The 27,619-nt window shown below is 45.0% G+C and overlaps 1 protein-coding gene across 5 annotated transcripts; it reads left to right on the forward strand.

Annotated features, from left to right (window-relative positions):
* On the forward strand, window positions 1-27,479 carry trh (PAS domain-containing protein trachealess). Of its 5 annotated transcripts, XM_070285803.1 has the most exons (13): window positions 1-17; window positions 541-865; window positions 8,977-9,009; window positions 9,213-9,260; window positions 19,640-19,875; window positions 22,302-22,369; window positions 22,441-22,729; window positions 23,008-23,129; window positions 23,430-23,531; window positions 24,328-24,521; window positions 24,586-24,692; window positions 24,912-25,059; window positions 25,181-27,479. In XM_070285803.1, the coding sequence occupies exons 2-13, from the start codon at window positions 585-587 to the stop codon at window positions 26,589-26,591; spliced, it is 3,039 nt and encodes a 1,012-aa protein (XP_070141904.1). In that variant the 5' UTR covers window positions 1-17; window positions 541-584; the 3' UTR covers window positions 26,592-27,479. The 5 variants fall into 5 exon arrangements, with proteins under 5 accessions (XP_070141904.1, XP_017028092.1, XP_017028100.1 ...); XM_017172603.3 differs by lacking the exons at window positions 1-17; window positions 541-865; window positions 8,977-9,009; window positions 9,213-9,260 and adding an exon at window positions 15,858-16,718 and having other exon boundaries at window positions 22,441-22,747; XM_017172611.3 differs by lacking the exons at window positions 1-17; window positions 541-865; window positions 8,977-9,009; window positions 9,213-9,260 and adding an exon at window positions 15,858-16,718.
* Window positions 27,480-27,619: the final 140 nt, after the last annotated feature.

Here is a 27,619-nt window from a genome sequence, read left to right on the forward strand (position 1 = left end):
AATAAATACTTAACAGGGTGGGTCGAGTTCTATATGGAGGAAATATATACGAAGATATAACTTGGGAGCAGGACGAAAGTTTAAGGATAGATCTTTGCTTCAAAGATTTTCAAGAAAATGTCTGTGATTTTTAATCAGTAAATTCCTATTTTATTATATAATTAGTTAAGTTTGATACCTATACAACTATTACTATATATACTGTACTTAATAAAAATTAAACGTAATATATTTCATGAACTTGGATCTACATAAGACTTATACGCTGGGAACAAAATTATTATCATTACCCATAGATATAATTTAAAGATCTTGAGAATATTTAAATAAACAATACCCTAAATCATTTGTTTTTGAAAATTTAAAAACTATCTTTTTGTATATTAAATATTTGTATATTAAATGTCATAGTTACTTAAAAGAAATCGATGGTCTTTGCCATCCTTAGCTTCTATTCTGCTCGTAGAATATCCTCCCTATCATAAAAATAAACAGATCGACCCACCCTAATCTCCTTTAACCATATCCAAAAATATATAGCCCCAGATAAACATATACATATATATATAGAGGAGAACCCTGGAATGGAGCACCACGGCAGTGGGTTTGTGGCCTCGCCCTGGGCCGCCGTTTTGGGCCACCACTCGATGGCATCCGATGCAGGATTCGCAGCCGCCGCCGCTGCGGCGCATGTCCAGAACCACTCGATGCACCACCCCATCCACTCGCACCACCACCATCACTCGCATTCGCACTCGCATCCACATCCGCATCCGCACTCGCATCCGCACCACCATCCGCACCTGGGCGCCGCCGGTGGGATGCCAATGGATCTGCATGTGCCGCAGGGATTCCCGTACTACAGGTAAATAAGCTATAGAGGAACCACATCCAGGTGCACCTGGCACCTCTCTTTGGCTCTAGCTATCTACCTCGCTCTCTCTCGCTCTCGTTTTGGTATGCAAATTTTTGGGGGCGTTGCCAGTGTCGGAAAAGCGTCATCCAATGGGCTAGAGAAGAGTTGAAGGAACTGCCCCTAACTAGAGGAAATTAATCCACTTCCGTGTTTCTGGGGTTGACCGCCGGGTATTTATAATGGAGGGTTTCTTTTTGAATAAAAAAGGATTGTAAGGAGGGAAGTACTTAAGAGAATTTGAGGAGAAAATACATAGGGAAACCCTTCAGGAGAGTCATTTTAAATTCTCTGGGTTTTTCAAGCAGCAAATTTCTTATTTGATAAAAATTATTTCAAAGTTGTCTAACAAAATAATATAAGCTTTAAGATCTCTCACCACAAAATATATTTTAATAAAAAAGTAATTCCACACGTCCCTTCTATCTTTAATAATGAGGATCCTGCCCCCTTCTCGATTAAAAGAAATCGCTTTATGAAGCCACTTTTGACCCTGACATGTCTCACACCTTGCCACCTTGTAGGCATCGCAAAGGAAAACCACCCAAAAAGTGGCTTTCGCTACTCAAAAATCAGCGATAAAAGGCCGAAATTTAATTTACTCGCGAAATAAAGAGCAAAGCTGTCGGGAAAAGCAGAAGGCAGAAGAGGGCCCTGCCGAGGTGCCAACATCGATGAAACTCATTATTAAACTAATTGAATTTACGTGACAATAACACTTTCGACACTTACTCAGCGGCGGCCGATGAACGCCTCACGAAGTCGGACGATTGTCACGAGATAAGTTCCCCTGCCTTGGCCCCTCTCTCACTTTCCCCACTCCCGGAATCTCGGGTTTTCCTCTCGCAAGACTCCTCCATAATGCATGGTTATTTTCAATATCGAAAAATGAAATCGGCATCAAAGAACATTTCGCCGCAATAGCCAAGGAAGCCAAGCTGGGTTCAGTCCTCTGAGCTCCTCCGACAGACCTCTTTTGGACATTCCCACAACAATATTGCAATGGCGATGTAATTCATGAACTCTGATTGGCGGTGCCCCGCGAATATGCCGAGGAGAGGTTGTAGTTAAGCCCGGGACGGATATCTCGATACTCGGAGAGACCATGATCCCGGCACAGCAGCTTTGACTACCAGTGGCTTTTTTTGGGTTTAGCTTAGCTAGAGATGGACGGGATCTCTATGGGAGATGGTTTGAAAATATAAAAATCGAGTATCCATGATGTCCTAGTAATGGATATAACTATATTCCTTTCGATATTTTTTCTGCTCTGCAAGTTCTATATTTAAAATAATGATTTCAAAAAGAAGGAATTATTAGGAATGCCTCCAATAATATATTTAAATATATATTAATTCTTTAAAAATATATGTAATCCTACTTATATTTTTTAAATTCATAATATCCCCAGCGTGATGCCCTCCATACCGATAGCTCCCTCACGCAAATCTCCAGCGCTCACACATCGGTGTGTCCCTAGTTCCAGACCTTAGCTTTCCACTCCAACCCCGAACTCTTTGCGACTTCTCTGCGCTCACACAATCAGCGTCTATCAGCATTTTTCAATTATATCGGAATAGCGTTATCCGTGGCTGGATCGCGTCAGAACGCATAATTACTATAATCACCTGAGTTATTACCTTGGCGAATATTGGCCGAGACGCAGACGCGGGCTCGGACGGGGAAGTAATATTAAAAGCAACAACAAGCGAGTGGGGACAGGGGAGGGGGAAGAGGCAGCCAAAAGGGTGGAATACAGAAATCTAAACTGTGATTGTTGGCCCCCCTTTCCGCACTCCACACCCCTTTCCCTGCCCTGCCCTGCCCCGCGTCCTTTGATGGGCTGCCTCTTCTGATGACGTTGCTGCCTCAATTTCATTTTGGTCTTTTTCCCATTATTTTCATTTTATTTTTTCGCTTTTTATTTTTTTTGTATTTTTGTTTTTGCTTATGCTTCAATTCGTTAAAGTTACATTACACTGAGAGAAGAGGGAGGTTCAGAGGGGAAGAGTTTTGACCTAACTGGAAAATTGCAGGGACGTTTGTTTTTCATTACAGCCGACAACTTTGTTGCTGTTTCTCTGTGAGGAGGGGGGGTTTGGCATCAGAGGCTGGGGAAAAAGGGGGGTGAGTACGCGCCAGGAGCACGAACCGCATTTTCATTGCACAAAGCGATCTCCACACACAATTTTCCACGGTCAGCCAAAGGGGATTCCGAGCTCTTTGCGGTTTTCGAGGCCAACTCTCGGCCCCCTCCAGCTTCCCCGCCCCTGGACGGGGGCTCTTAAGACCCCATCGCAGACAACGGTAACACCGCAGAAATGTGCAGTGAAAAACCATCATTTCAACAATTTATATTTCGAACGTGATTGGTGGACCTCGGTATATCCAGCGAGAGATGAGCTCCGCCAGGGGGTCAGGCGGTGGTCCGGGGTACCAGGGTTAGTAGCACTGCAAGACGGCCATTAAGAAATTGCTGTAAAGCATAAAGAGCAAAATGAAACCGAACAAAGAGCACACAGAAAGCAGCACAGCAGAGCTCCTCAGCGCGAGAAAATGAAATAAAATGCAGCAGATTATGATTGCGATTATGCTGGGCTCCACCGAGGGGATATATGACGGGGATAATGGCGGCTATATGGCGGGGGACAGACACACATATAAGCTGGATGATGGGAATGAGCATATGAGAAGCGGCGACTGGACATCAAAAGCGGGAACATCAGCAAATGGATATGGAGAAACAAATGGGGAAAATGAGAAAACGCGACGAAGTAAGGGGCAGGGAGGAAAGGATGAGGTGTTCCCAAGATCTTTGGATACTCCAAATCAGGACTCCTCATTTCCCATCTCATTAAGAACTTTCCCCTCATTCAGTTCATTGAAAAGCCATCTCAGCCTTATCCCAGCATCTCTCTCCCTGTCTCTGGCAACAAAAGAAAAGCCGCTGTTCAATCAGCAGTTTTCATCAGAAGCCCATCTTCCGCCCGCCAATAAGGAGAGAAGGAGGAAGGCCCGATCCCGGCGAAGGTGTTGCCCAGGCCCCACCCAAAATGCATTACGGTCTACACTTGTTCGGTGGCTCCTCTCCTCACCGATCAAGAGATCCGCACTGGCCCAGTGGTGGTTCCCAGGCGGCATCCTGCGTTCTCCGGCTCCTGCGGCCAACGTCACATTCAATTAAATTATGCAAATCAGACGCAACACCATACAGCTTGAGCAGGACACAGCTCTTTGAACAGAAATTGACTTTCTGCGGAGGTTTCTTCCCCAAGCCACCGGCAGCCCCCTTCGATTTCTCTCAACACTCCACCCACTCGCCGCCACGTTGAAGTTGCAACAGCAGCAGGAGCGGCGGCATCAAGTTGCAGGTTGAGGCAAATTACAACGTTGCCTCGGGCTCCTCAATTGGCTAAAGATGCAGCCTAAGATGCACTGAAAGAAATGAGAGGGAACAGCAAATAGGAACCTTTATATATAATATTACAAAACTACGGAATAAGCTATAGTTCCCAGTTAAAAATTCATAGAAGGTGCTAAGAAATATTTCAAAAAAAACTCACAAAATTACTTTCAATTGCCAAAACTTTGCCGCTTACATATTCCTCCCAGTGCACTCAAGCATTATCTGGTGTGGATGGCTTTTTCCATAGCAACGTTGATGAGCTTGATGTTCACACAGCCGGCAGGCATAAAGCTATTACACGGATACCACTCCGCAGTCGCCGGCGAGGAGGATGTCCTTGCTGCCGGCAAATCTCAAAGTGAGCCAACAATTTCATCAACGCCAAGACAAGTCGCCGGCAAGCTCCTCCTTTCGGGCTCGGCTTCGGGTGCGGGTTCTTCTTCTGGTAGCGCGCGAAAATTAATTGAAATTCATGCCGTGTTACAATAACAATCATTAAACGGCACACACACTACACACACTCGGTACACACACTGGCACACCCAAGGGCCAACCCTACAAGCACAGCCTGCCTGCACACCCAGAGTGCAAAAGTACAAATCCCTGAGTGGAATATCAAATGCTGGATTAGCGCGATGATTAGCCAGCGATTCATAAATCGATGGATTGCACATACGACCAGTGACTATATAGCGACTAACGACTCGCGAGTTATGACTTTTGACTATGCGTAGATAGTGGTGGCAGATACAGAGGTACATACTGGACATTGGGTATTGGTATCGGGTATCGCCTCCTCGGCGAGGGAAGTGCCCTGTTGCCGGGTGATCAAATAATTGAGATAAAAGTTCCAAGGGACCAACCCGAAAGTTCTTCAATAACCATCGACAAAAATCAAGTTAAGGAGGCAGGTTTCAAGATCGAATTTGTAAATACCCTAAGGGAGGGTATATATAAGATTAACAATAATTAAGGTAATTGGGATTGTTTGATGTTAGAAGTCTCCTTAGTTTATTTATTTTAGATTCTACATTTTCTAGAGTTATATTTATAGATTGGGACCTAAACTTACATCTAAGTACCTAATCAGCAACATCAATTACTAAACATTTCTTTCATCAAAAAAACTAAACAAATATTATTTTCTTAAATAATAAATCTTTAAGTCCGTCTCCTCGAGTAAGTGTATTATTGTAGGCAGAGTTTTACGCTTCCTCTTTCTTTTCCTTATATTTTTCCTTTTTTTTTATTGCAAAAAAACTTTGCCAAACTTATAAATATGTATGAGAAGTTTTCGAAATTGTTGGAATCCCTGCCGACAACAATAACTGCAGCAGGAACAGCGTCCGCAAGGTCGGTAGGAAGACAAGCTGGGATCGACGACGATGATGATGATCAGCGGAGTCCAAGTCGATCACTTGAACAGCAGTTCGTCAGTCAGTCAGTCAGCGGTCTGCGACTTTAAAAGGGAGCCAGTGAGGGTTCGGAAGGAGGTGGAGTTGGGGCTCGGGCTCGGGCTCGGGCTCGGGTTCGGGTTTGGCAACAGGCAATCATTGATCAGCGGAATTTAGAGCGAAAATTTGATATTAAGGCCAGGCGGAGGAACGGCAGAAAACAACCGAAACAGAAATTACGTTAAAGGCAAACCAAAAAAAATAAAATAAACCTAAAAATTGTTAAAATAAAATTAAGCAGAAATAAACGCCCCACAAAAGTTTTGCGGGAGAAATATTACTAAAGAAGAGGAAAGGGTCTTTTCAGAAGGTCAGAGATCGGAAATTGTCGGGAAACTACATCTTAAAAAACTAATCAAGACCAATAAGTATCTATAGAAAATCGGAGTAAATGTATTTTCCAAGTGCACAGTTGGCTTTTAATATAAATAATTGTCCAGCGCTACCGCAAGTCCTCCTCCTTCACCGCAGCTTCGTCTCTTTTGGGCACAATCAATAATGATAGATAGGCCACCGAGGGGAGGCTGGGAAGGATTGGGTTTTCGGTTGGGGAATGGGTGTTGGGGGGATCGCGTGTGCGATCAGTGTCCAACCACAAATCGCTTTGGGGCCTTTGACAGCATCATTCAAAAAGTAAATACGATCTGTCGCCGCTTCGGAGTGGAGCACGGAGCAGTTCGATCGGCGATCGACAGTGGAGCGGGTTTTGCAATGATCGTGATGAAATTCGCCAATCGAACAGCAGGAAGCTATTTGGAGGCGATTGGTGACGGTGGGAAAAATCGACGGTGTCGCAGGGAGGAAACATTTCATAGACAGGGAGTTAGCGTCAGCCATCACCTGATCTTCAACCCAAGAACATCCTGCCCTAGGCATTAATTAATAATTAAGAACCCTTTCAAGATCTGCCATCCGTCCGCCCGATGACAACCTTACTTATCGCTTTTTAAGTATGTACAAACATCGTAACCCGAATCAGAGGGCGACTGCTGGGGCTAGTTAAATGTGCAGATTACACACCTTATTATTATGAAATATGTTCCATAATTATGGCCACTCCGGTGAGCCGAGGGACAGCCTCTTAATAGTCGGCTTTGGCCAGCCCTTATGTAATTTCCACTGCCCATGCCCAGTTTGAGAGCGGAGCAGACCCTAGACCGACCTACCTGGCTCCTTATATTGACAGTCCTGGCGACAACACGATGTCTCAAAAGCCGAAAGGAAGGGGACCCGAGACCCCGGTCGCTGCCTCTGCTGGCTCCTGTCTTCCTCCTCTCTTGCCAATTTATTTATGGTGCGGTACAAGTTTTTACGCACTCAGGTGCTCTGAGACTAATTGGGCACGAAACGCAATCAAAGTGACGACGACAACGATGTATTGGGCCGAGCCAGCTCCCGCTCCCGCTGGAGAACCGGGTGACACTCACTGGAATCGATGGATGGCTGGCTGGCTGGCTCGCTGGGCCGCTCGATCGATCGACGGCTGGATGGATGGATGCCAGCCAGGACAGACGAGGTGCACAGAAAAACCAAACGATGAACAAGCACTCGGAAAAAATTGAAAGGTTTTATTAGGGAAAATATATATTACAGATTTTCTTAATCGTTTTAAACTGTTTTTTTTTTTTTAGTAACTTCGAAACAAACCCCTTATAATCCATCAAAATGTTGCAAAAACTAAGAGCTTATTACCATTACCTAGCAAGACAAAATTAATGTGATTTTATTATAGCTTATTATCTTACAATTATCTCAAGTTTCCTATATATTTTTCCAAGTGATTTAACTTGAGAGGGCGACCAGAGAGTACACCGATCGATGATTCCGATCACTTGAACTTTATATCTCGGCTGATGAGGCTTTGATTTGTGGCCCTCAACCCGAGCTCTCGGCTAGAACCGGAGAACCGGAGCCGTCCAGCCAAATAGTTGGCCTATGTTCTACACAATTATCTGTTATTATCGAGCTTTATTTTAGACCTTTTTTCATTGCGCAGCAATGTTGACATCTCATTGCTGCAGGAGGAGCCTTTTATGCCAACACTTAAAAATAGCAGCCACAGGAGATGTTCGCCTGCCGCCTCGCCGTCGCTCTTTCTCCGATCTTGAAGAATTCCTTGGCATTCCCCAGCGATCGTTGAGGGAGAACACGTGTCTCCCAATGGGTTGGGAACCATGGGAGGTGGGTGGGTGGTGACTGAGTTGAAGCTTTGAAAACTCGAGAGATAGAAAAGTTAGACCACTTTATCAACTTTAAAGTAGATTTCTTACCATCTACCCAAACCTTTTTGAGTCGACTATAAAATATATAAATTGGTTGGCTTCCTAGGTAAAGGCTAACCCAAAACGATAGCTGAAATCTCGTCTTTTCCAAGACTCCCAAATAAAATCTCTTTTCACCATAACTGAACACTTTCTTCCCTGAGCTACTCTGCCCTCGAGGAGAGGCTTGACCTGCGACTACCGATGATGAACTCAATCAAAACGAAATTAAAGGAAGCCGAGAGAGAAAATCCGCGAAGCAAATTACAATTTTGATAATTGCCCCCGAATGCTCTTGACTCGAATCACTTCCTTCCCCTTTAACGGCGTCGATCGATCGATCGACGGATCGAGCCACAAAACTGCCGAAAAAGGGTCAGCGATTTTCGGGGAAGGAGAGAGAGACCGCGAATAGGGTTCCCTGGGTTATACTTTTTGGGGGCAATGATTTACGACTCCAGGAGAAGGAGGAGAAGGAGCAGGAGGAGACCGAAGAGAGCGGGCCGAGGGACAAATCAATAAATTTTAGATCGGTGCTTGCACTTGATTATAAAGTGGAACCCCGCATATAATGTCCAGTTGTTGTATAATTTGAACAGATTGCCAGTTTCTTATGCGCCGAACTTCCTGTTGACCTTGTGATTTCATCGGATATATCTCTGCTAATGCTATGCTATGATCTTCTTGGCAAATATTGGAATATATAAAATTATAGGGAAATGTCCATTTACTTTCCACAAAAAATCTGAACCTAATTCCTATAGGTTTTAGAGCAAGAGTCTAAGAGGACCAATGCACAGATTAAATTCCTCGACTCCTTGCACTTCCTGTTGGCCTTGTAGAGAATGTGCTTTTTCTGATAAACATATACACACACATAAAAATATTTTTCTATATTTTATATAGAACCCCACTAATGCTATGATTCCATCTCCATTGCAGATACCGCGAGGATGCTCTGTGCTGGGGCGACAGGTGAGCGAAGCCAACAAGTGAGCCGAGACATTTATCGGCTAATTTAATTTATTTAGAAAATGCCACATCTTTTTCCCGCCGTAAAAGCTTCACGCTAATCGAATTCAACAGCCCCTACTTAAATGCGATCTTTTTTGCTGTGGCTTTCTTCTGCTCCCCGCTCCACCGTCTTTACCCTTCTTCTCAACCATTTCTTCTTGCAGAAAGTCCATGGAGGAGATCGGCGCGGCCCAGTCCTCGGTGAATGCGCGGTAAGTGTTAATGTTACCGTAAATGATTCAGTTCCCCCGATTCAGCCCCGATCGCAGCCCCTTTCTCAGCGCCACCTGACTTGGCGGCGACTGCGCATCGCATTTGTTAGCATAAAATTATTGAATGCCAGAGAAGTCGTCGTCGCCGCTGGCTCCATCTCGCTTCGAGTCCCAGTCCCCATCCCCATCCATTGCCTTGTTCACCAGTCGGCGCGACAGACGTCAAAGGCGCATCTATGAGATACCTGGTATCCGCGGCTAAGACCAGAAACCGTTGCTGCTAGCCTTCAGTGTATCCTAATGCCAGACGGTTAGGTTAGCTAAGCGTTTTACTAGCCTTGTAATTAAAATCACAAGTTTATTTAACGAGGAAATAGAAAGAAGAAATTTAAGCGATAAATAAGCTCTATATAAGCTCTATATAAAAGATACTAGGCGTCCTATAAGATACTTTACACGTCTTAAAAACTACCAAACTAAAAAGAGGGATATGTCCTTCTACTAACTTCCCTTGTCCGTCACTAAAATATCCCAGAGATCCGTAGACATTTAACCATTCTTTAAAAAAATTCTACTGAGCTAATCTAGTGTAGAGCCGAGTTCGACTCGATGCCAAAGCTCTGGTACTTGATGTGCGCTGTCTGGCCGTTTGTTGACTTGTTGTCTTGTTCTCGTTTTGTTATGACATTTTACATTTTTAATGGGAATTCTCACATAAAAAGTACAAATATCGGACTAATTGGATTTATCTCGAGGCTGTCGCGCGTTGTCACACTCTTTTTCTTGGCTTGATGCCGGAAGATCTGAAGAAGACTCAGTGAGCAGAGGAGGAGGAGGAGTGGAATCCTAGACGAGTTTTCCTGCTGGTTCTCAGAGACTCTGGACCTGGACTCTGGAAGGCGAGTCTTGTAGCAATTAGCTGTAACCCAGCAGTGGCCAGCAGCCGAGTCCCAATTCCTTCCCGAATCCGAATCCGTTTCCAATGAATCGATCAAGTGAAGAGCACAGAGCAATAACAAGCAATGCAGCAATGAGGTAAAGTTGCATTGCTCAAATTGATTTCTGCAATTAATTGAACAACGCAAATGACAAACTGACAAAAACAAAAAGCAAAGCGAGGCAAAAACAAAGCAAAAGTGAAGCGCAAAAAACCTGGAGCAAATTCCAGTCCTCCAACTCCGCCTCAGGGCCCCTTTCCACCGATTTTAACCAACCTCGAGCCATGCCAAGAATGCACTTTGGCTCCCGAACACGCTTCCAGCTCGCGAGCAGCCTCTCCTGGGTTATGGCGCAGTGGACAAGGTCCTGGCCCATCTTCATCAGAGGGTATCATTTGGAGAGTGTATCAGGCAAAGGCATAAACTTGTTCTTTATATTCACGACAATACGTAGTTTTCGTATGAAAATGAGGCCTATTTAGTGATCGTATTAGAAACAATTTTCGTTTCTTGTTCCTTTTTTTTTTTTAATTATAATATTAAACACTTCCCAATTACCTAATTTTTTAATTTCTTCATTTCATGTTTTCAATTTTACAATTCCGCAAGGAAACTCTTCGAATCATAGCTGAGTACAGCCGCTTTTACACACTCATCCTTATTTTCCGCTTCCAGTCTCCATATTCCCAGCAAGTCTCCCCTATTTTTTACCTTGTCATGGTCATGCAGTTGTTGCTTTTTTTCTTGCTTTTACTTTACTCATTTTTTATGATCTGCCACATTGGAGAGGCAGCCGGTAGCGACACAGTTTCGGAAGGTGCAAGAATATTAATTAATAATTCCGATCACAACTGAACACTTTTGTGTTGCCGCAGGAATCCGAATTATTTAGCTAAATACCAGAAAAGTGAGCGAAAAGCCAATGGAAACCGGAGTTGAACGGAGAGATAGAGATTGCGAAAGGGAGCATACGGAAGAGATTCTCAATTAATTTTTGATTTGTTGCCATTTTTCATTGTTTAGTTAATTTATCAACGAAAAACGGAAAGTTGATACCACATTTGACTGAAAATTGTTTGATCAAATTATATTATTTATATTTAAAGTTAGCAGCTTTTTATTCATTTTCAGTTTCGTTTAGCTGTAATAGAACAGTAAAAGATCGTTTCTTCAAATATTCCTAGAAAACGCATATTATCATGATATCTTGGTCCTCATCCTATCCTGTACAGAATCACATTTAAATCCTTTTGAAACACCATTTCTGACAAGAAGAAAGCAAGAAAAAGTGGACCCCAACCCACCGAGAAAGTTATTACCCAAGCTCAGAGACCTCAAGAGCATCCCAAAGAAAACGTTTCATCGGAAGCACGCACAGCAGCGATAAAGATCACGCTCCCGAACTGCACTACTCCGATTTCATGGCATCTCTCGTTCTGTTGTTTTATTGCTTAATTGTTGATCTCTCTTGTGGTTTTGAATTATGAACTTCCCCCGATGTCACTGCTTTCGTTTTGTTTTTGTGTTGTGTAACACAATTGAGGAACAGTTAGGCCATAAAAAGAACCTCCTCAGATCTGACAAGCAGATAATGCATTTCTCCCGGCTACTCTTTTCGAAATAAATAATTTTGGAGCTAGAAAAACCAATAAATGGATTTAGAGAAATTATGAAAATTAGATATTATCAAAAAGACCCAAGATCATGATCACAACCTCCTGTTTATATATAAAAAAAAACAAAAAATATTTACAATTAAGAACAAGTTTTAATTAATTTTATTAATTGCATTTCTTCGAGTGTAGTAGAGATTCTTCTGGAAATAATTTTGTTTAGCTATTTTATCACCTCCCGTCAGTTTTATGGGTGCTCGGCCCGCCTCCTGGTCAGTAAAGTCCGGAGAAAGAGAGTGAAGAAAGGAGAAATGGTGACAGATCAGCGATCGTGGTTAGTTTATTGCTTCCTCCTGTGGCTTCTTTTCTCACTGAGAATCCTTTGGCTATCTTATCGGGACGATCACGTGTTCATCGATCGTTTTCAAGGCGCCCTTAAATGCTTGCTCTTCTGATTTGGTTTTTGTTTTTGTTTCTGGTTTTTCGCATTCATTGTTTCATTTGGATCTGGCTTGGCCAACATCACGTATACGTTCACGTTCCTATTTGAAATGGACGCCTCGTGTGTCCGAGTAAACGTGATGGATGCATCGACTGGCCACTTTGCGGACTCTAACCCCGAAGCCCACACAGTTTCTAACTGAATTCCTTAACTGGTTTCCACTTCCTTTGGCTTCTTGGACTTCACTGTAGTACAGTATGCACCCTCAACTTAATATTTTATGATGGAAATGTTTTCCCTTTATCCTATTCAAAAATGTACACAAAAAATATACCAGCAGTCTATCCTTTGAAATAACAAATATAAATAAGATTAAATACATACTCGTATGATATAATTCCTACGGATACTTGAGAGCTGTGGTCACCTCTGATGATTACTGTGGCGTCTCCGTGAGAGACGTGATGTGATGTGATGTGGAGGAGCAGGCCGGCGCAGACGTGCGCCAGACACTTGAGCTTTAGTTCTATCCGCTCTCGCTTTTTCATTCATAAAAGTCATGCAGCGAATTCGAGGCTCCTGACTGGAATACTACAAGTGTTTTTCGAAAAACCAAAGCAGAAAGCGCAACTGAAACCGAAACCGAAATGAAAATTCATGTCCATGTTTCCAGCGTCGCCCGCAGCACGCACACGCACCTCAAAATGGCGAGGGGGTGGTAGCCCAGTAGGTATGGCTCCTGGGGGGGGGAGTAGGGTATGGGTATGGGGTTGAGGCGCCATCGTTGCACGTCCGTGGCCATTGTCCTCGGGCAACTGGAAGCCGTCCACACTCGCCATCCACACTCAATCCACACACTCTGAAAAGATTTAAAATTTTTAAAGATTCTGCAATAAATGGTAGTGTCCCTAATCTGGTATTATTTTAACAATATTTTAGCCGAAAGCCAGGACTTAATTATTTTTTAAATATATAACCTCTGCACTTTTAATAATTACCTAAATTATTTATCAAAATCTTAGCGATCAAAGACCCATGCTTTTTGTGGGCAGAGTCACTTGTCGAAAGGAAAACCTTCCTCAGAGTTCTCTGAGAGTTTATGACTTATGATATAGCGTTTGAATTTTCGCTCAGTGTACACGCATTTGCCAATTGCCGACCTACAGAAGAAGGTTCTTTCACGCGCCCCCGGACAATTTCAATGCCGGCCTGCCGATGACGATGATGACCACGATGTCTGCTCGGTGTCTGGACGTGAACGTGAACATGGACGTGGCCGTGGATGTGTATGTGGACGTGGACATGGCCAACAGCCCCCGTTTTGCCCCCGGAAGCCCCGCATCCTCGCGTTCATTCCGGAAGCGCGAACGCTTTCCACGTTCGATTTTTATGGCGAGCGCGCTGGATTCGAGTTCCTCATTCATTGTCTACTCGGCCGGCCACCTCTTCTTCCTTGCAGCTAGCTCTTCTTCTCGTTGGACACTGCGCCCGTCCCCCTGCAACCCCCTGTGCCTGACCCAAGCACTTGGCACGTTTCCTTTTTAAAATTCACAATTGCCGCCGCCGCCGCTGCCGTAATTGTGGGAGAATTCGCTACGCCAACTTGTCTCCTCTCCGCCATCTCACTCACTCTCTCCCGAGAAATCGATCACGTTTCGGTTTCTACACATGTTCCAGTTACGATACGCTTACGTAATGTCTACACCACAGCTCCTCCACCCTGGGATTGGGACTGGGGTTGGGGTTTCCGAAGGGGGCAAGCTTTAAATTGGCCGTGGTTAAGGCCAAGACAACGACTTTGCTCTAGTTTTAGCGAAAACAACGGAAATTGGTAGTGGAATTAGGTATCAGTGAAAAGGATGCCAGGATTCAATTTTTCCCGGTCAAAGAGGTCAAAAAGAATGGATTTGTGTCGTGGTGTTTTTTCTACAAAAACTAAGAAAATATATCTAAAATTAGAAAAAAGTATATATGAATTTAAGGCAAGGCTAATTCAAGACCAGCCACCATATTTAAAATTTGTTAGGGTTAATTTTTCTATTTATCCCGATTTGGGGGGTTTTTTTCTAATTGGCTTTGTTTAGATCCGTTCCTAATTCAATTAATTCATTTATGAAATATGTGATATTACAATGTGCTCTGTTAAATAGACATAGAAAAGCTTTCTAAATTCAAGAAAATAACCTTTAATTTTAGAAAAGTCTTCCTTTATGTTTTTCCACATTTCAATCAATGTCCTGTGTAAACTTTCCCCCATTTTCCCCATTTAGTTTTCAATGTTGCCAGTGCGATGGTGACCCACACCTTGATTATTGCGGGGGCCTTCTTTCCGTGGAAATTAAAAGGATGTTGCTCCTCCCGCTCTTAATGGAGGGGGGCAACTATGCACATAAAAGAGACAGCTTCTGTCTGTGCGAGTCCGGAATAACAAAACGTTCCCTGCCCCAGCCCCAGCTACCTGTACCCCTAGACCCCCCTCTCTCCTATGTGCTGCAGGTTTCAGGGTTTCAGGTTCATTCCGCAGGACATCCATCCGTAGGCTTTACTTCTTCGCTTCTCATTGGCATTTCAGTCACATACACAAACACACATAAAAAGGCGCGGCGACAGGAATAACACCCACGCAGCGGGAGCGAGCGAGAGAGAGGCGAATTCCCAAATGTGTAAAGAAGTAAACTAATTGCTGCGCGTGCAGCAGCGCCAAGCAAAAGCCCCATCGCCCTCTCTCTCTCTCTCTCTTTTTCTTTATGCCTCTCTGTCTTTTTTTGGAGTACATAAACGCAGGCGAGATGGGGAAAATGGGCGAGCGCGAATGAGATGGCGCTAGGCAAACCAGTTTTCCAACAGGCACGTACATCCAACCATCCCTTTCTGTCATCTCGCGCTGTCTCGCTTGCTCGCCCTCCTCTGATGGGGCTCATTTTGTATGCGCACTATGTCGATTCCGATTCGACGCCGCGTCACGTCCCGCCCATTTGCACGCACACACGCTCCCGCCCCTGTAGGTGTGTGTGTGTGCGGGTGTGTGTGTGTTGGAAAGCGTGAGGCTGCTTAAAATGCTACTGGCGCTCCTCGCACATGACTCTGCAGGCGGTCAGGTGCTGCTCACCCACACAGGCACATGCACCGGAGAAGTAGGGTGCCTCAATTTTTGTTGTGGGAAAAAGGAATTTGTAGAATTTATTATTTTAAAGATTATGGTTTGGATTTGACTATAATATATTTAGAAAGTAATCAATATTTGATTTAATACAAAAGAAAATAGTCCTTTGTTTAAAAAAACTTCAGTTTAGTTCTTCAGTACTATTTACTTGGGAATAATAGGCGAACTCTTGGCAATAATTTTTCACCACTCTTAATGTTGCCTCCTTTGAAAACGAGTCACCCTGCTGCTCTTGGCTAAGCTGGCGCCGTTGCTTCGGCTGCCTGCTCCACCAGCCTTCGTGCTTCGTGTTGCTGCTTCGGCTGCGAGTCTTGCCACCCCCGAATTTTAGCTGTGCCTTCTCGCTCGCTCGCACGCCCGGCTCTGCTGCTTCGCTGCCGCTCGCCTTTTGCCCTGCTTTGGTTTTGTTCGGCTCGGACTCGAACGTGACTCTGGGATTATTCTGCACGTACTCTTCGCCAGCGACGGACGTACCGTAGCTCTCCGTACTCCGTATTCCGATTCCGTACTCCGTTTTCCGTATTCCGTGGAGCGTTCCCCGTGCCAGCGTCATCAGCTGCAGTTTCACGTACGCAGCCCGGCCGTGCAAGTGCCTCCATATCCGTCTCTTTCGCTCCGGCTCCGGCTCTCCAGTGCGTACCCGTAATTGGCAGGTCTCCGTCGAACCCCAACCCGTACAGAAGCCCGGAGACGTGCCAAGTGCCGGAGATAAATGAACTGGACGCGGCGCGCCTCATTTGAATGCCAATCGATTGACGGCTAGTTTCCCGATCCGGATCCACATCCGCCTCCGTGCAGTGCGTGACCCGTAGTCGGTCGCTGGATAATTGGGGACACGTAGCACACGCGCGTCTGGTGTCACGGACACAAAAGGATGCGGCGGCCTTCGCAGCCCTGAATCCTACCTAGCCCAAGGCAGTTAAAGCAACCAAGTGCAATATACAGTAGTGAAAATGTGTTAAGTGTTAAGGACAAAAGGTCCTCCGCCAACTGCGAAAACTTGGAAGATACTCATAGAGACCAATTAGTGAAAAGACCCTTCCACAGCCAGAGCGACATGTTGCCGTATCAGGCTGCAGTGGCCATGGACTACGCCGGCTACCAGCGCCAGCCAACGCCCGGGCATCCTGGCTCTCACATGGCGACCATGGGCTCCCTGGCCATGCCGGCTGTGCCGTTCAGCCACAGCTGGATGGTGCCCACCCAGGACCTGTGCGCCATGCCGCCGTACAACAAGATGCCCGGACATCAGCAGCCGCCAGGACCCGGCATGCATGCCCAGCAACAGCCCATCGAACCGGGGTTAGTAGTCCGCGAAATAAGGATCTAAATAAACTATGTAGAGCGTCCCTCTTTATGTTATTAGGAATTATTAGCAAGATTGTAGTCAGGACCTTTAGAATACAATGGGATACACCCTTGTCTAAAGAAAAGGATTCAGTAATCCCCCAAAAGAAATTCTAAAAAAATACCCATGTTTGAAAAAAGCTCTTAACTTTGTTGAAATGTAGTCTTCTTTAAAAAAAAAAACCATTAAAACCCGATAAAGAATACCGCATTTAATGATAAAAGGCCTAAGATCGACAAGGCTTATCCTTACAATTTCCAAAGGTAAACCCCATCAAGTCATAAAACTTTAGCTTGAATTCATAGGATCCAAAAAGATTGAAAACATATATTTAGAAACGACTCGAAAATTTCGAGATTCTCAAATTTTGGATTCAATGATCCTTAAGGATTTACCCCACCTGAAGCAACACTGGCATTATTTGATTGTTTCAGCATAAAAAATAGTATATTTAAATGAGAAGCAGTTTAAAAATTTGAAATCATTTAATTTAAAAATAAATTGTAAGGAGTTTTGTCATAAATCTTATAATTTAATTTACAAATTCGATTTGAAACTGACATTTACTATTGGGATTATTCATTTACTTTGTTAAAGTAAAGTTTACACGATTTTCCAGACCAACGTAGGGCATTCAAGAAGTCCGAAGAAGCCTAAAGCGAAATTGTCGTCTTCATTGTGTACATTTTGTGGGCTCTTAAATTTATTTTAATGCGCTCATCACCGGCTTGAAGCTTCGTTTTGCGTAGCTTTATCTGAAGCCGCGTCGGCTTCTGGCTCTCAACTCGAGGCTCCGGTCTCCATCTCCAGTTGTAGCCTCGGTCCGGATTTCTGCGTCTTCGGCTCGGGCTTCGCGGCAATGGAGCTGGAGATCCGTATCGCAGCCGAGAAACCGTCATAAAAATATTTTTGATAATTAAAAAGAAACCCCGACTTGGGGCTTTGCCACGGGCCAAGCCAGTTTTCCCTTCGCCACTTGCTTTTTGTTTTAAAAGAGACGACAAGAACAGGGCATCAACAACAGCAATTTTAATTAGTTGTGTTGAAATTACGTTTAGTGAGATGTCAGTGTACCTGGCGGTATGTTACACGCCGTGTAAATGTTTTCCTAATAAAAAAAAGCGATACCGTTGAGGGAAACATTTTTTCCAAATTTAATTTTGGGCTAAAAAAAACATTAATCTTGGCCTCGTCAATACCGAAATACCATTCAAATCAGGCGGGGAGTGAGATGTGTCCGCATCGGAGGTGTTGCCTTGACAAATGATGTGCGGTCTCGATTTTAATTTCGCACGAAATTCGCCACTGTCTAACGGGGGAACAAATTGCCTGTCATTAGCAAAAATTGCCTAAAATTACGCACAAATTGCAAGTTATTGGACACAGGCATTGGTTTAGGGTATTTGTTCTCTAAAAAAGATGCTTGGTAAACCAATATAGGGAATAGTTAGGACCTCCAAAAATAGACCACCTTTTAGGTAACTCTCTTTTTTCAGTCCCTAAATGTTGTGTGTGAAATTTTCTTGGCTATCTCAATCTCTATATCCCAAATCCCTTGGGCAACTCTTTTTCCACTTGATTGGCACTGAGTTTGCAAATATTTTTATAGTAGTAGAACCCCGATAGGCAATTCGATTAGCGGCTTAATGCGGGAATTACAGGATCCCAAGGCAGTGTAAGCGGCTTACTGCGGTCATAGAAGGAGAGCGAAAGTCACCCAATCTTACTTTTTTCCTTTGTTTGTGCCTGGGTTCTCACAACACAGGACAACTCAAGGATAAAGGCTAGGGAATAAAGGATAAGAAGTGTGGCCTCGGGGCCTTTCCTTTGTCAAGGTAATAACAGCACTGAGTACCGTTATTGCTTTATCAGTGTTCTGACTCTCTTAAGAGCTCTCCTTTTTAGATATGGCAAGGACTCAGCGGGTCAGCTGTCCTTATGCAATTGCAATTCGAAGAAAACTAGAGAAGAATTATTACAGGAGATGTTTGTGTGGGTCCATTTCTTAAAGGATCTTTACAAAAATTATTAAATATAAATATAAACCTTTTGGAAACTCTCTTGAATCGCCATGCCCACCGAAGTTTGCGTAGCGCACACACTGATTTCACTGCAGGTCAAAACAGCAACCACAAAGAGTTGTCAACAAACTTAAATTATGAAGGCTTGAAGCCAAGTTTTTTTTCTGTTTCCGACGAAGATGCTCACAGAGAGATGGCCGCCAGCAGATAGCGGAACCGCAGAAGGCTGAGCAGATCCATATCCACATTCACAGCCACATCCACATCAACTGTCTTGGGGATCGGCGGCGGTGAATGAAAAGCTTTCTGGGCATTTAGGGAAAATAATATAACAAAACTGGAGGTGAGGAGGAGATGGGATCGTTTTGGGAGGCGGCATTTTCACAGGGATTCGGGGGAGATGTGTGCTGGGAAATCGTAATGAAAACATCAGCGGATGTCTAGAAGCTCGGACTGGGAAAAACTATCTCACCCGCTCACTGGCGACAAATGAGTAGCCATTTGTCCAGGGACAAACTGTTGTCTGTGCTAGCTATTGTGCCCCAGAGACCCTAGGAACCGTTCACCCCACCCTCGCCGAGAGCGCTGAAAGGCTGACAAATGCTGGGCAATTAGTTAGGGTTTCGGTTTGACACCATTCCATCACAAAAAGCCGTCGGGTTTGGCCAAACAAATGGCCGCAAACGCGACTCTGACAGGTGCGAAGAGGAGTCTTCTCTTCGGAGCGATCGGAGTCCCCTTTTATTATTCCTCTCTGCCATTCGTCAGTGTCTACTTATGTAAACTGATTTATTTTCCCCTATATTGTCCCTTTAATATTGTATTTATAATAATTCCTACTTATTTATTGACAGCATCCTGGAGCTGCGCAAGGAAAAGTCGAGGGATGCGGCTAGATCGCGTCGGGGCAAGGAGAACTACGAGTTCTACGAGCTGGCCAAGATGCTGCCCCTGCCGGCAGCCATCACCAGTCAGCTGGACAAGGCGTCCATCATAAGACTGACCATCAGCTATCTGAAGCTAAGGGACTTTTCCGGACACGGCGACCCGCCATGGACAAGGGAGGCCTCCAGCAGCAGTAAGCTCAAAAGTGAGTACAAACCGAGAACAGCCGGAACTCCAACTAATATAATAACTAACAGGACCATTAGAAAGGTTATAAGTCAATGATTACACTTCGATTTAGACACAGAATAAGATCCCTCCGCTTCTTTCGATTTAATCTAGTAAAGCCCGGAAACTCCCAATTTATATTAGTAAATATCATTAGGCACCTCCAAAAAAGTGTGTGTATTTAAAGAGAAATTTACATTGGCTTATTTGCATTTGGTGGCGGCGACTGTACGCGAAGACGACCGCCATATTGGCGGCCATTGTCGATCGGTTGTTGGTTGTTTGGGGGGACAAAAGGAGAAGGCAGAGAGGGGGTCCAATGAGCGGCAATAAAACCGAAAGCGGAGACATGGCTTGAGTGAAATCAAAACTATACCTCATTTTTTGCACAAGCTGTCTATGACAGAAGTTATGCTCATAACGCGCACCTTAAAATGCGGCCGAGTCAGCTCAAGCGGTTCGTATCTTCCAACTGCTTTTGTACTTTGTTTTGGGCTTTAGCCAAATTTGCATAAAATATCGTTATTAAGCGCAATTTATTTTTATTTGCTGCGCATGCGCGACCATTTTCGGTGCCAGTCTTGCGTGTGTGACAGTTTGTGGAATTTCAGAAGGCCCCATTAAAGTGATCGATCGATTGGCTGCCAGAAGCCAGTCACTGATTACTGTTCTTGAGAAATAATTGAAATAAACGGTGGATGATTCATTCCACAAATAATAATGTAAATTTAATTTAATCCCAACGAAGAACCCCTCACAGTTGTCGACACTTAGCCTCGCATTAAAGCCTAACATTAGGGCAAAGTACAGAGATATTCATGGGGTTTGAGTTGCCCAATACAGCAACACAGAGTTTTTGTTGCCAGCTCAAAGTGCTATGTATACCATCCAAGCAATTCCTCGCCCGAGCCAAGCCAAGCCACGTCATGCTCCGGCAACGTTGACAATGCATTGTCACGTCAAGTGAAAAAGGCATTCCACGACGACAGCCCACGACTTGGCCAGGTCTCAGACAGTATTCAAAGGCTGCCAACTGGCAACTCAACTGGCGAGAAGTGCACTTACAGAAAAACATGAAAGAAACCTATACCATAATGAAGACGAGCTTGTAAGCAATATAATAATTAGTTACAAGATGCAGGAGCCAGTTTTAAAATAGGTCTTCCCTTAAGACCTGTTCAGTATTAATTTATAAAAATATTTAAACTCATTTCAAGGATGAAAACCATGAAGAAATCAGCCATTAAATTCACATTGAATAATATTTATTTTTGTTGCCGTGCGTCAACTGCCAAAGTGGCCAAGTGGAAGCGGACAGAGCAGAGCCAGAGCCAAAAGGTAGTGGCGTGAGGCGGCAGGGCCATCAAAAAGCCAAAAAGGTAGTCAAGGCACTAAAAAATAATCCAAAATCAATGGGGCGTTATGTATGGAAGGCGGCGGAAGGCAACGCCTTCATCCATTCAATTGGATTATTATGCGAAACTAAACCCAGGAAAGCAGAAGGAGCCGGAGCCGGAGCCGGAGCTGGAGCAACAAGCTGCGGGGCAATAAAAAGCACTTCAATTTGACCCACAGTCACGGCAAAAAAGAGCCAGAGAGTGGGTGCTGTTGCTCGGTGGGTGGAAGGTCATTAAGGCAGGCGCAGCCACATATGGCAGAGTCCGAGCGGAAGCGGAAACTGTTTGCCAACTTAGCGCGTCGACCGCTGCAAGTCGCTGGGGAATCGCGCTCGAATACGAGATGGAGAATATGTATGTGTTTGCGGGGGAAAAATATTTGAAATGGTCTGAAGGGCCCTTCGATTTGCACTTGTGCGAATTATGACTCGGCCCGGTCGGTTGGTCGGTCAGTCGTCGTCCATAATCGTAAAATTCTATAATTGAATTAAATAAATATACGCCTCCTCCGCTGGATGTGGGTTTGGGCATCAGCTGAGGAAATATTGAATGTCCGTTTTGATATTTACGATGCCCTGCGGTTATCCTCCAAGTTCCTGTTGTCTTTTCCTGGGTTACGGGGGGAGTGATCACTTATGAGGTCTGGGAGTGAGCCATAACTCAAGGGGGGCACCGAAACATAGGCTTACTGGGAGGGAAAAATATTTATTTATTTATTGTTGCTCGGCCTAAACAAGAGCTACTCGAATTGATCAAATAAAGGTATAGAGGATGGGTTTCTAAAAGGGATTCTGTGGTTTGTAACAATAGGAATACAGCTTTATAAATATTAATTTTTAGTTTCCAAGTTAAAGATTATTTCCCCTTGATTTGTCTTAATTTTAATACAATTTTAAATATATAATTTTCTCGTTAAAAGACTAGATTAGCTTGTAATGAAACATTTTTCCCAGTACATTGTTTGCAACCCTTTCTAAACTAAACACCGCCTCCACTTTCTCTCCAGGTGCCGCCATCCGTCGCAGTCCCGCCGTTGATTTGTTCGAGCAACATCAGGGCACCCACATACTGCAGGTAAGCACACCGCAGGGTTCGCCATCATGACGATATGCTAATCCAGAACCCCTCCCATTCTCCATTTCCAGTCTCTGGATGGCTTCGCCTTGGCTGTGGCGGCGGACGGCCGCTTCCTGTACATCTCGGAGACGGTGTCCATATACCTGGGCCTGTCGCAGGTGGAGATGACGGGCAGCAGCATTTTCGATTATATCCATCAGGCGGATCACTCGGAGATTGCCGAGCAGCTGGGCCTGAGCCTCACAAGCGGCGGTGGCAGCAGTGGGGGAGGCGGTAGCTCCGGTGGAGGCGGCGGCTCGGGAACGGGCATGGCCTCGCCCACATCCGGAGCCTCGGACGATGGCAGCGGCACACACGGTACGAACAATCCCGACGGTGAGTCAAGTCCGAGTTGTCCAAACACCAGGAGCGGGGAGAAGTCCTGGGGTGGGTTGTCTTAAATTCTGAAATCCTTTACAAGGGATGTTCAGGAGGACAGGAATCGTAGTTCCCTCAAAAGGAATTTGTGCTTAAGGGAGAATGAGGAATGGCACAGAAAATCAAACATATTTTCCATGAGAGAGAGAGAGCGGGACTTATCGCCTTGAAAGGCTAATCCAAACTAATCCGCGAACTTCTTCCCAATCCCATTCCAGTGGCCGCCTCCATGACCCAGGCCTCGACGAGTGGCTACAAGGGCTACGACCGCAGCTTCTGTGTGCGGATGAAGTCGACGCTGACCAAGCGCGGATGCCACTTCAAGTCCTCTGGCTATCGGGTGAGTCTCCAGTTCCCACTACTTCCTATTCCAAGTCTTTCGAAGAAGCTATACCCTTCCGTTTTTATTGGTTTCCCCTTTGTTTTGTTTATTTTTATTGTTATTATTTTCTGTAGCCACTTTGCTAACTGAATAGTTGTTGTTTTCGGGGACGTTATGTTTTTCTTTGACCTGAATGTAGTGTGTAAGGGAGTAAGAGACTAACTAACCCTAGAAGTCTAGCCTAGAAGTTGTGTTGTGTAACCTGCATTGCCCCTTTCTGTATTACGTATTACCATCCCATCCACTGCTTATCTACAGGCCAGCGATGCAACGAGCAATTGCAACCACGCTAGTAACAATGCCAATGCTAATTCAGCGGGCAATGCTAAAAACGTTAAGAATCCGGGCTCAAACTATTCGGTACGTATCAATTGAAATCAGTACGTTTGTATGCTAGACTGCTAACAGCAAAATCAAAATCAAAATCAAATTACAAAATTACTTACTTACTGAGCGATTCGTTTTTTAAGTTCGTTACCAACAACTATTTCGGCCATAACTTTTGTGTTTGCTAAAAGAAACGATAAAGAGAAAAGAATGACTGATTTTAGATTGATCAGTATCGAATAACTAGTGCGGAAGCTGCTTCATTCATCCACCAATCAATTAATCAAATCACCATCCATCAGCGCGATCACCACATACGCTCTATTACAAGGTTCTACAGTTTTGTTGTTGTTGAAGAAGAAAGCCTTTACACTCGGCTAATATATTTTTATCTAATATAGAGCTTATCTATTATATATATAATATATATATATTTTTTTTTTTAATATTATTAAAATATATATAAATTATATATTTTAATATTTTATATTCTTTAAAAATCCAATTAAGAGGTTACAACAATTCATCACGATCTTAATTACAATGAGTTTCGAACAGTACATATTTTTCCTGCACAATTCTAAATTTTAAATAAAAAAATTTAACTAAACTATAATTATTATAAATAATATTAAAGCTTATAACGAAACATGGTATATAGAATGTACCTCCTGCCTGAGTGTAAAGGTGTTTCCTGGCCCAAATCCCTCAGAATTCCTTCTTCTTCGCTCAGCACACCTCGTTAAGTTCGTAGGCTACCCTGAGTGGTGCCGTGGATTCCGATGCTCCAACTAACCAGCTCTTGGCCTCGTTCTTGGAACCTTTGCAGGTGGTCCTTCTCCTGTGCAAACTGCGTCCCCAGTACACTTTCTCCCACAGCCGCAAATCGCAGCCGCCGCTCCTTGGAATGGTGGCCTTGGCCATTGCCCTGCCGCCGCCTTCGGTGCACGAGATTCGGCTGGAGTGCGATATGTTCGTGACCCGGGTGAACTTTGACCTTCGAGTGGCCCACTGTGAGCCGAGGTAAGCCAGCATCAGCTTTACTTTTAAATGCTTCTTCGACTAATAAATGCTTTCTTTCCTGTAGGGTTTCCGATCTCCTGGACTACACGCCGGAGGATTTGGTCAACAAGAGCCTGTACTCGCTGTGCCACGCCGAAGATGCCAACCGCCTGCGCAAGAGCCACACGGATCGTAAGTGGATTTAAAATGAATTCAAATTTAAAATAAAGAGACAATTCATGGTCCTTTTTTTTAAATTATATTATTTATTTATCTTAATTTATCTTATATATATCTTAATTTTAAAAGGTTTATAAAAGTATCATCCAGACTTATTTTTGAACAAGTTTTATCCATCCATAAAAGTGTATTAAGTTTACCTAATTCATATATCTTTCCCTCCTTGTACAGTGATCGAGAAGGGTCAGGTGCTGACCGGCTACTATCGACTGATGAACAAGAGTGGGGGCTACACCTGGCTGCAGACCTGCGCCACCGTCGTATGCAGCACCAAGAATGCCGATGAGCAGAACATCATCTGCGTGAACTATGTGATCAGGTGAGTGTCTCCTTACAAGTACCTCAAAAGTTAATGGTTTTAAGCGCAAGCCATACACTATGAGTTATTTTTAAGAAGCAGTAAAGTTTTAAGTTTAACTAACGCCTTATTGCATCCTCAGCAATCGGGAGAACGAGAACCTGATCCTGGACTGCTGCCAGCTGGAGCCCAGCGTGGACAGCATTAAGCATGAGGAGAGCTTGGGCAACGATAAGAGCAGCGGCTCCCCGGGCGGCGATGCTCCCGGAGAGGGCAACCCGCACCTAAGTGCCGGCGACATGAAGCTCAACTCGCCGAAAACCGATCCCGATGGCCATTCGCACCGCGGGCGAGGACGCAGTGCAGCGGCCTCTCACGGCAGCAGTCTCAATAGCCTCAGCCTGATCAAGGATAGTCCAACGCCGCTCGGCGTTGAGATCGAAGCTGGTGTCGGTGTGCTGCCCACCACAGTGGCCACGCCAGTGCCGGCAGCCACGCCCAACGGCAGCAGCTCCAATGCCGGCAGCGGTGGAGCGACCACCAAGAGGAAGCGCAAGACGAAGGCGGCCCAGCAGGCGGAAGATCAGGAACGTCAGGAGCAGGCGATGCCGGAGCAGCCACTGCCCAAGCTACCGGCCATGGAGCAGCGCGACCAGCAGCAGCCCCGCAGCCGCCTGCCTTCGCTCGTTGACGAGCAGCAACCCGCCTCTTCGGCGGCGGACTCGGCAGTCAAGGACCTGGAGCATGCCATGTCCAAGCACCTGCCCTCGCCGGTGGCGGTGTCTGTGGCTCCGCCGCCCAGCACCGACTTCAGCGCGGACTCCCTGCTCAAACAGCAGCAGCAGCAACAGCTGGATCCCAACGAGAAGAGCAGCACGATCCAATGGATAGGCACGCCCTACCAGCAGCCGCCGGCACCCATGCCAGCCACGGCCCTCCTCCGGCAGCTGTACGCCAACCGGGAAAGCGTAATCCGGGCCACGGCTCGCCAGACGCCGACAGGCGTCGGCCCGGGCGTGTTCTACGGGGACCAGCAGACGGGACCCTTGCCCACGCCGCCGGGCAGTGAGTCCTCCTACGAGAACCAATACCTGCAACTGCACTCGGCCGCCTCGGCTGGCGGACATCCCGGCAGCGGCCAAAAGACTTCTGCCGATGCCTTCACCAATCTGGTGTCCACCTACGGGGGCTATCACAGCTCCATCGACTACCACAACGCCATGACCCCGCCCAGCTCAGTGTCCCCGCGAGACTCCAATCAGCCCGGCAAGGCGGCGCCCGTGCTCACCTCGAATGGCGGTGGCTACGACTATGCCCCCGATCCGCTCCGGGGCCAGTATGCGACGACATCCGGAGACGGAGGAGTGTTGCCAGCGACGTTGCCTCTGAAGCCGCAGGCCTACACGGCTGCCATGCACCCGTCGTCCACCACCACCGAGGGCGGAGTCACCTACAGCAATCTAGACCAGCCGCAGTACTTTGCGCCGCACTCGAGCTTCCATCTCTACCACAAGGGCAGCCCGACCAGCGGTTGGTACTCCACGCCCTCCTAGGTGCTAGACGATCAGGGCCAGGCCCACTCCTATCAGGAGCAGCATCATTTCCAGCAGCAGCAGTACCAAGATGGCAGGCAGAGCCAGGCGCCGGGCGGCGATAGATGGGACTTTGTGGGGGCGCTGGGCAAGGTGGCCAGGATGTTCTTCAGCGCCAGGAAGGGGAATCCGGGATAGAGCGAATAGGTTTGCTAGGACTGGTTGCTCCTCAGGATGAGGCACTCCCCCACTAGCAATCCATAGAGCGTTAAATGAAACATTAAATGTTGTTAAATAATTCTTAAGTCTGTAAATTATGAAACACGTAGCGCACACTGAGACACCCAATGAAATTATACGCAAGAATACTCAAAACGCAATTAATTAAACACAAACTAACTAACAAGTAACGTGTAATGAGTAAGGCTAAAGTAAATTGAAATATAAACTAAGACTTGCATAGAGTGCCAAGGAACAGAGAACATGAATCCCAGCTATGAGGAACGGCTTGAACCCAACCCTCTCCCCCTCTATCTCTCTCTCTCTTGTTATTAATTATTTAAATAAATTGTAATTTTACCGATACATAGGCACGCGCGTATATAAGATTAACTCATTACAACATATAGTATCCCTAACATACACATAAATATATTTAATGACATTTTTACAACATATCAAATGCTTCCTCCTGTAGGTCCTAGGATTTATGTGTAATCGAGCAGCGATTCGACTCGGTTATAGTATCTCTAAGAGTTCTGCTAATGTTCGTCTAACTCCGTTTCCTCCCTATTGTATATTTAATGAATCTAATAGCTAAAAACAACAAAATACCGAAAAAAAACAAACAACAAAAAGCAAAGACCGAGCAAAAAATCTGTAATTAAATTTTGTATAGAAGCAACAAGAAAGTTTCTCCCATTAAAGGCTTAAAAAAATATTGAATTTAAAAGTTGTCTACTTATTACTTAAGGAATACCTAAAGGGGCATATCAATAGAATATTTTATTATATTTATACCTTTGCAGGGTATTATAATTTCAGTCAGA

This window comes from Drosophila kikkawai, chromosome 3L (genome assembly GCF_030179895.1).
Source record: "Drosophila kikkawai strain 14028-0561.14 chromosome 3L, DkikHiC1v2, whole genome shotgun sequence".
NCBI lineage: Eukaryota > Metazoa > Arthropoda > Insecta > Diptera > Drosophilidae > Drosophila > Drosophila kikkawai.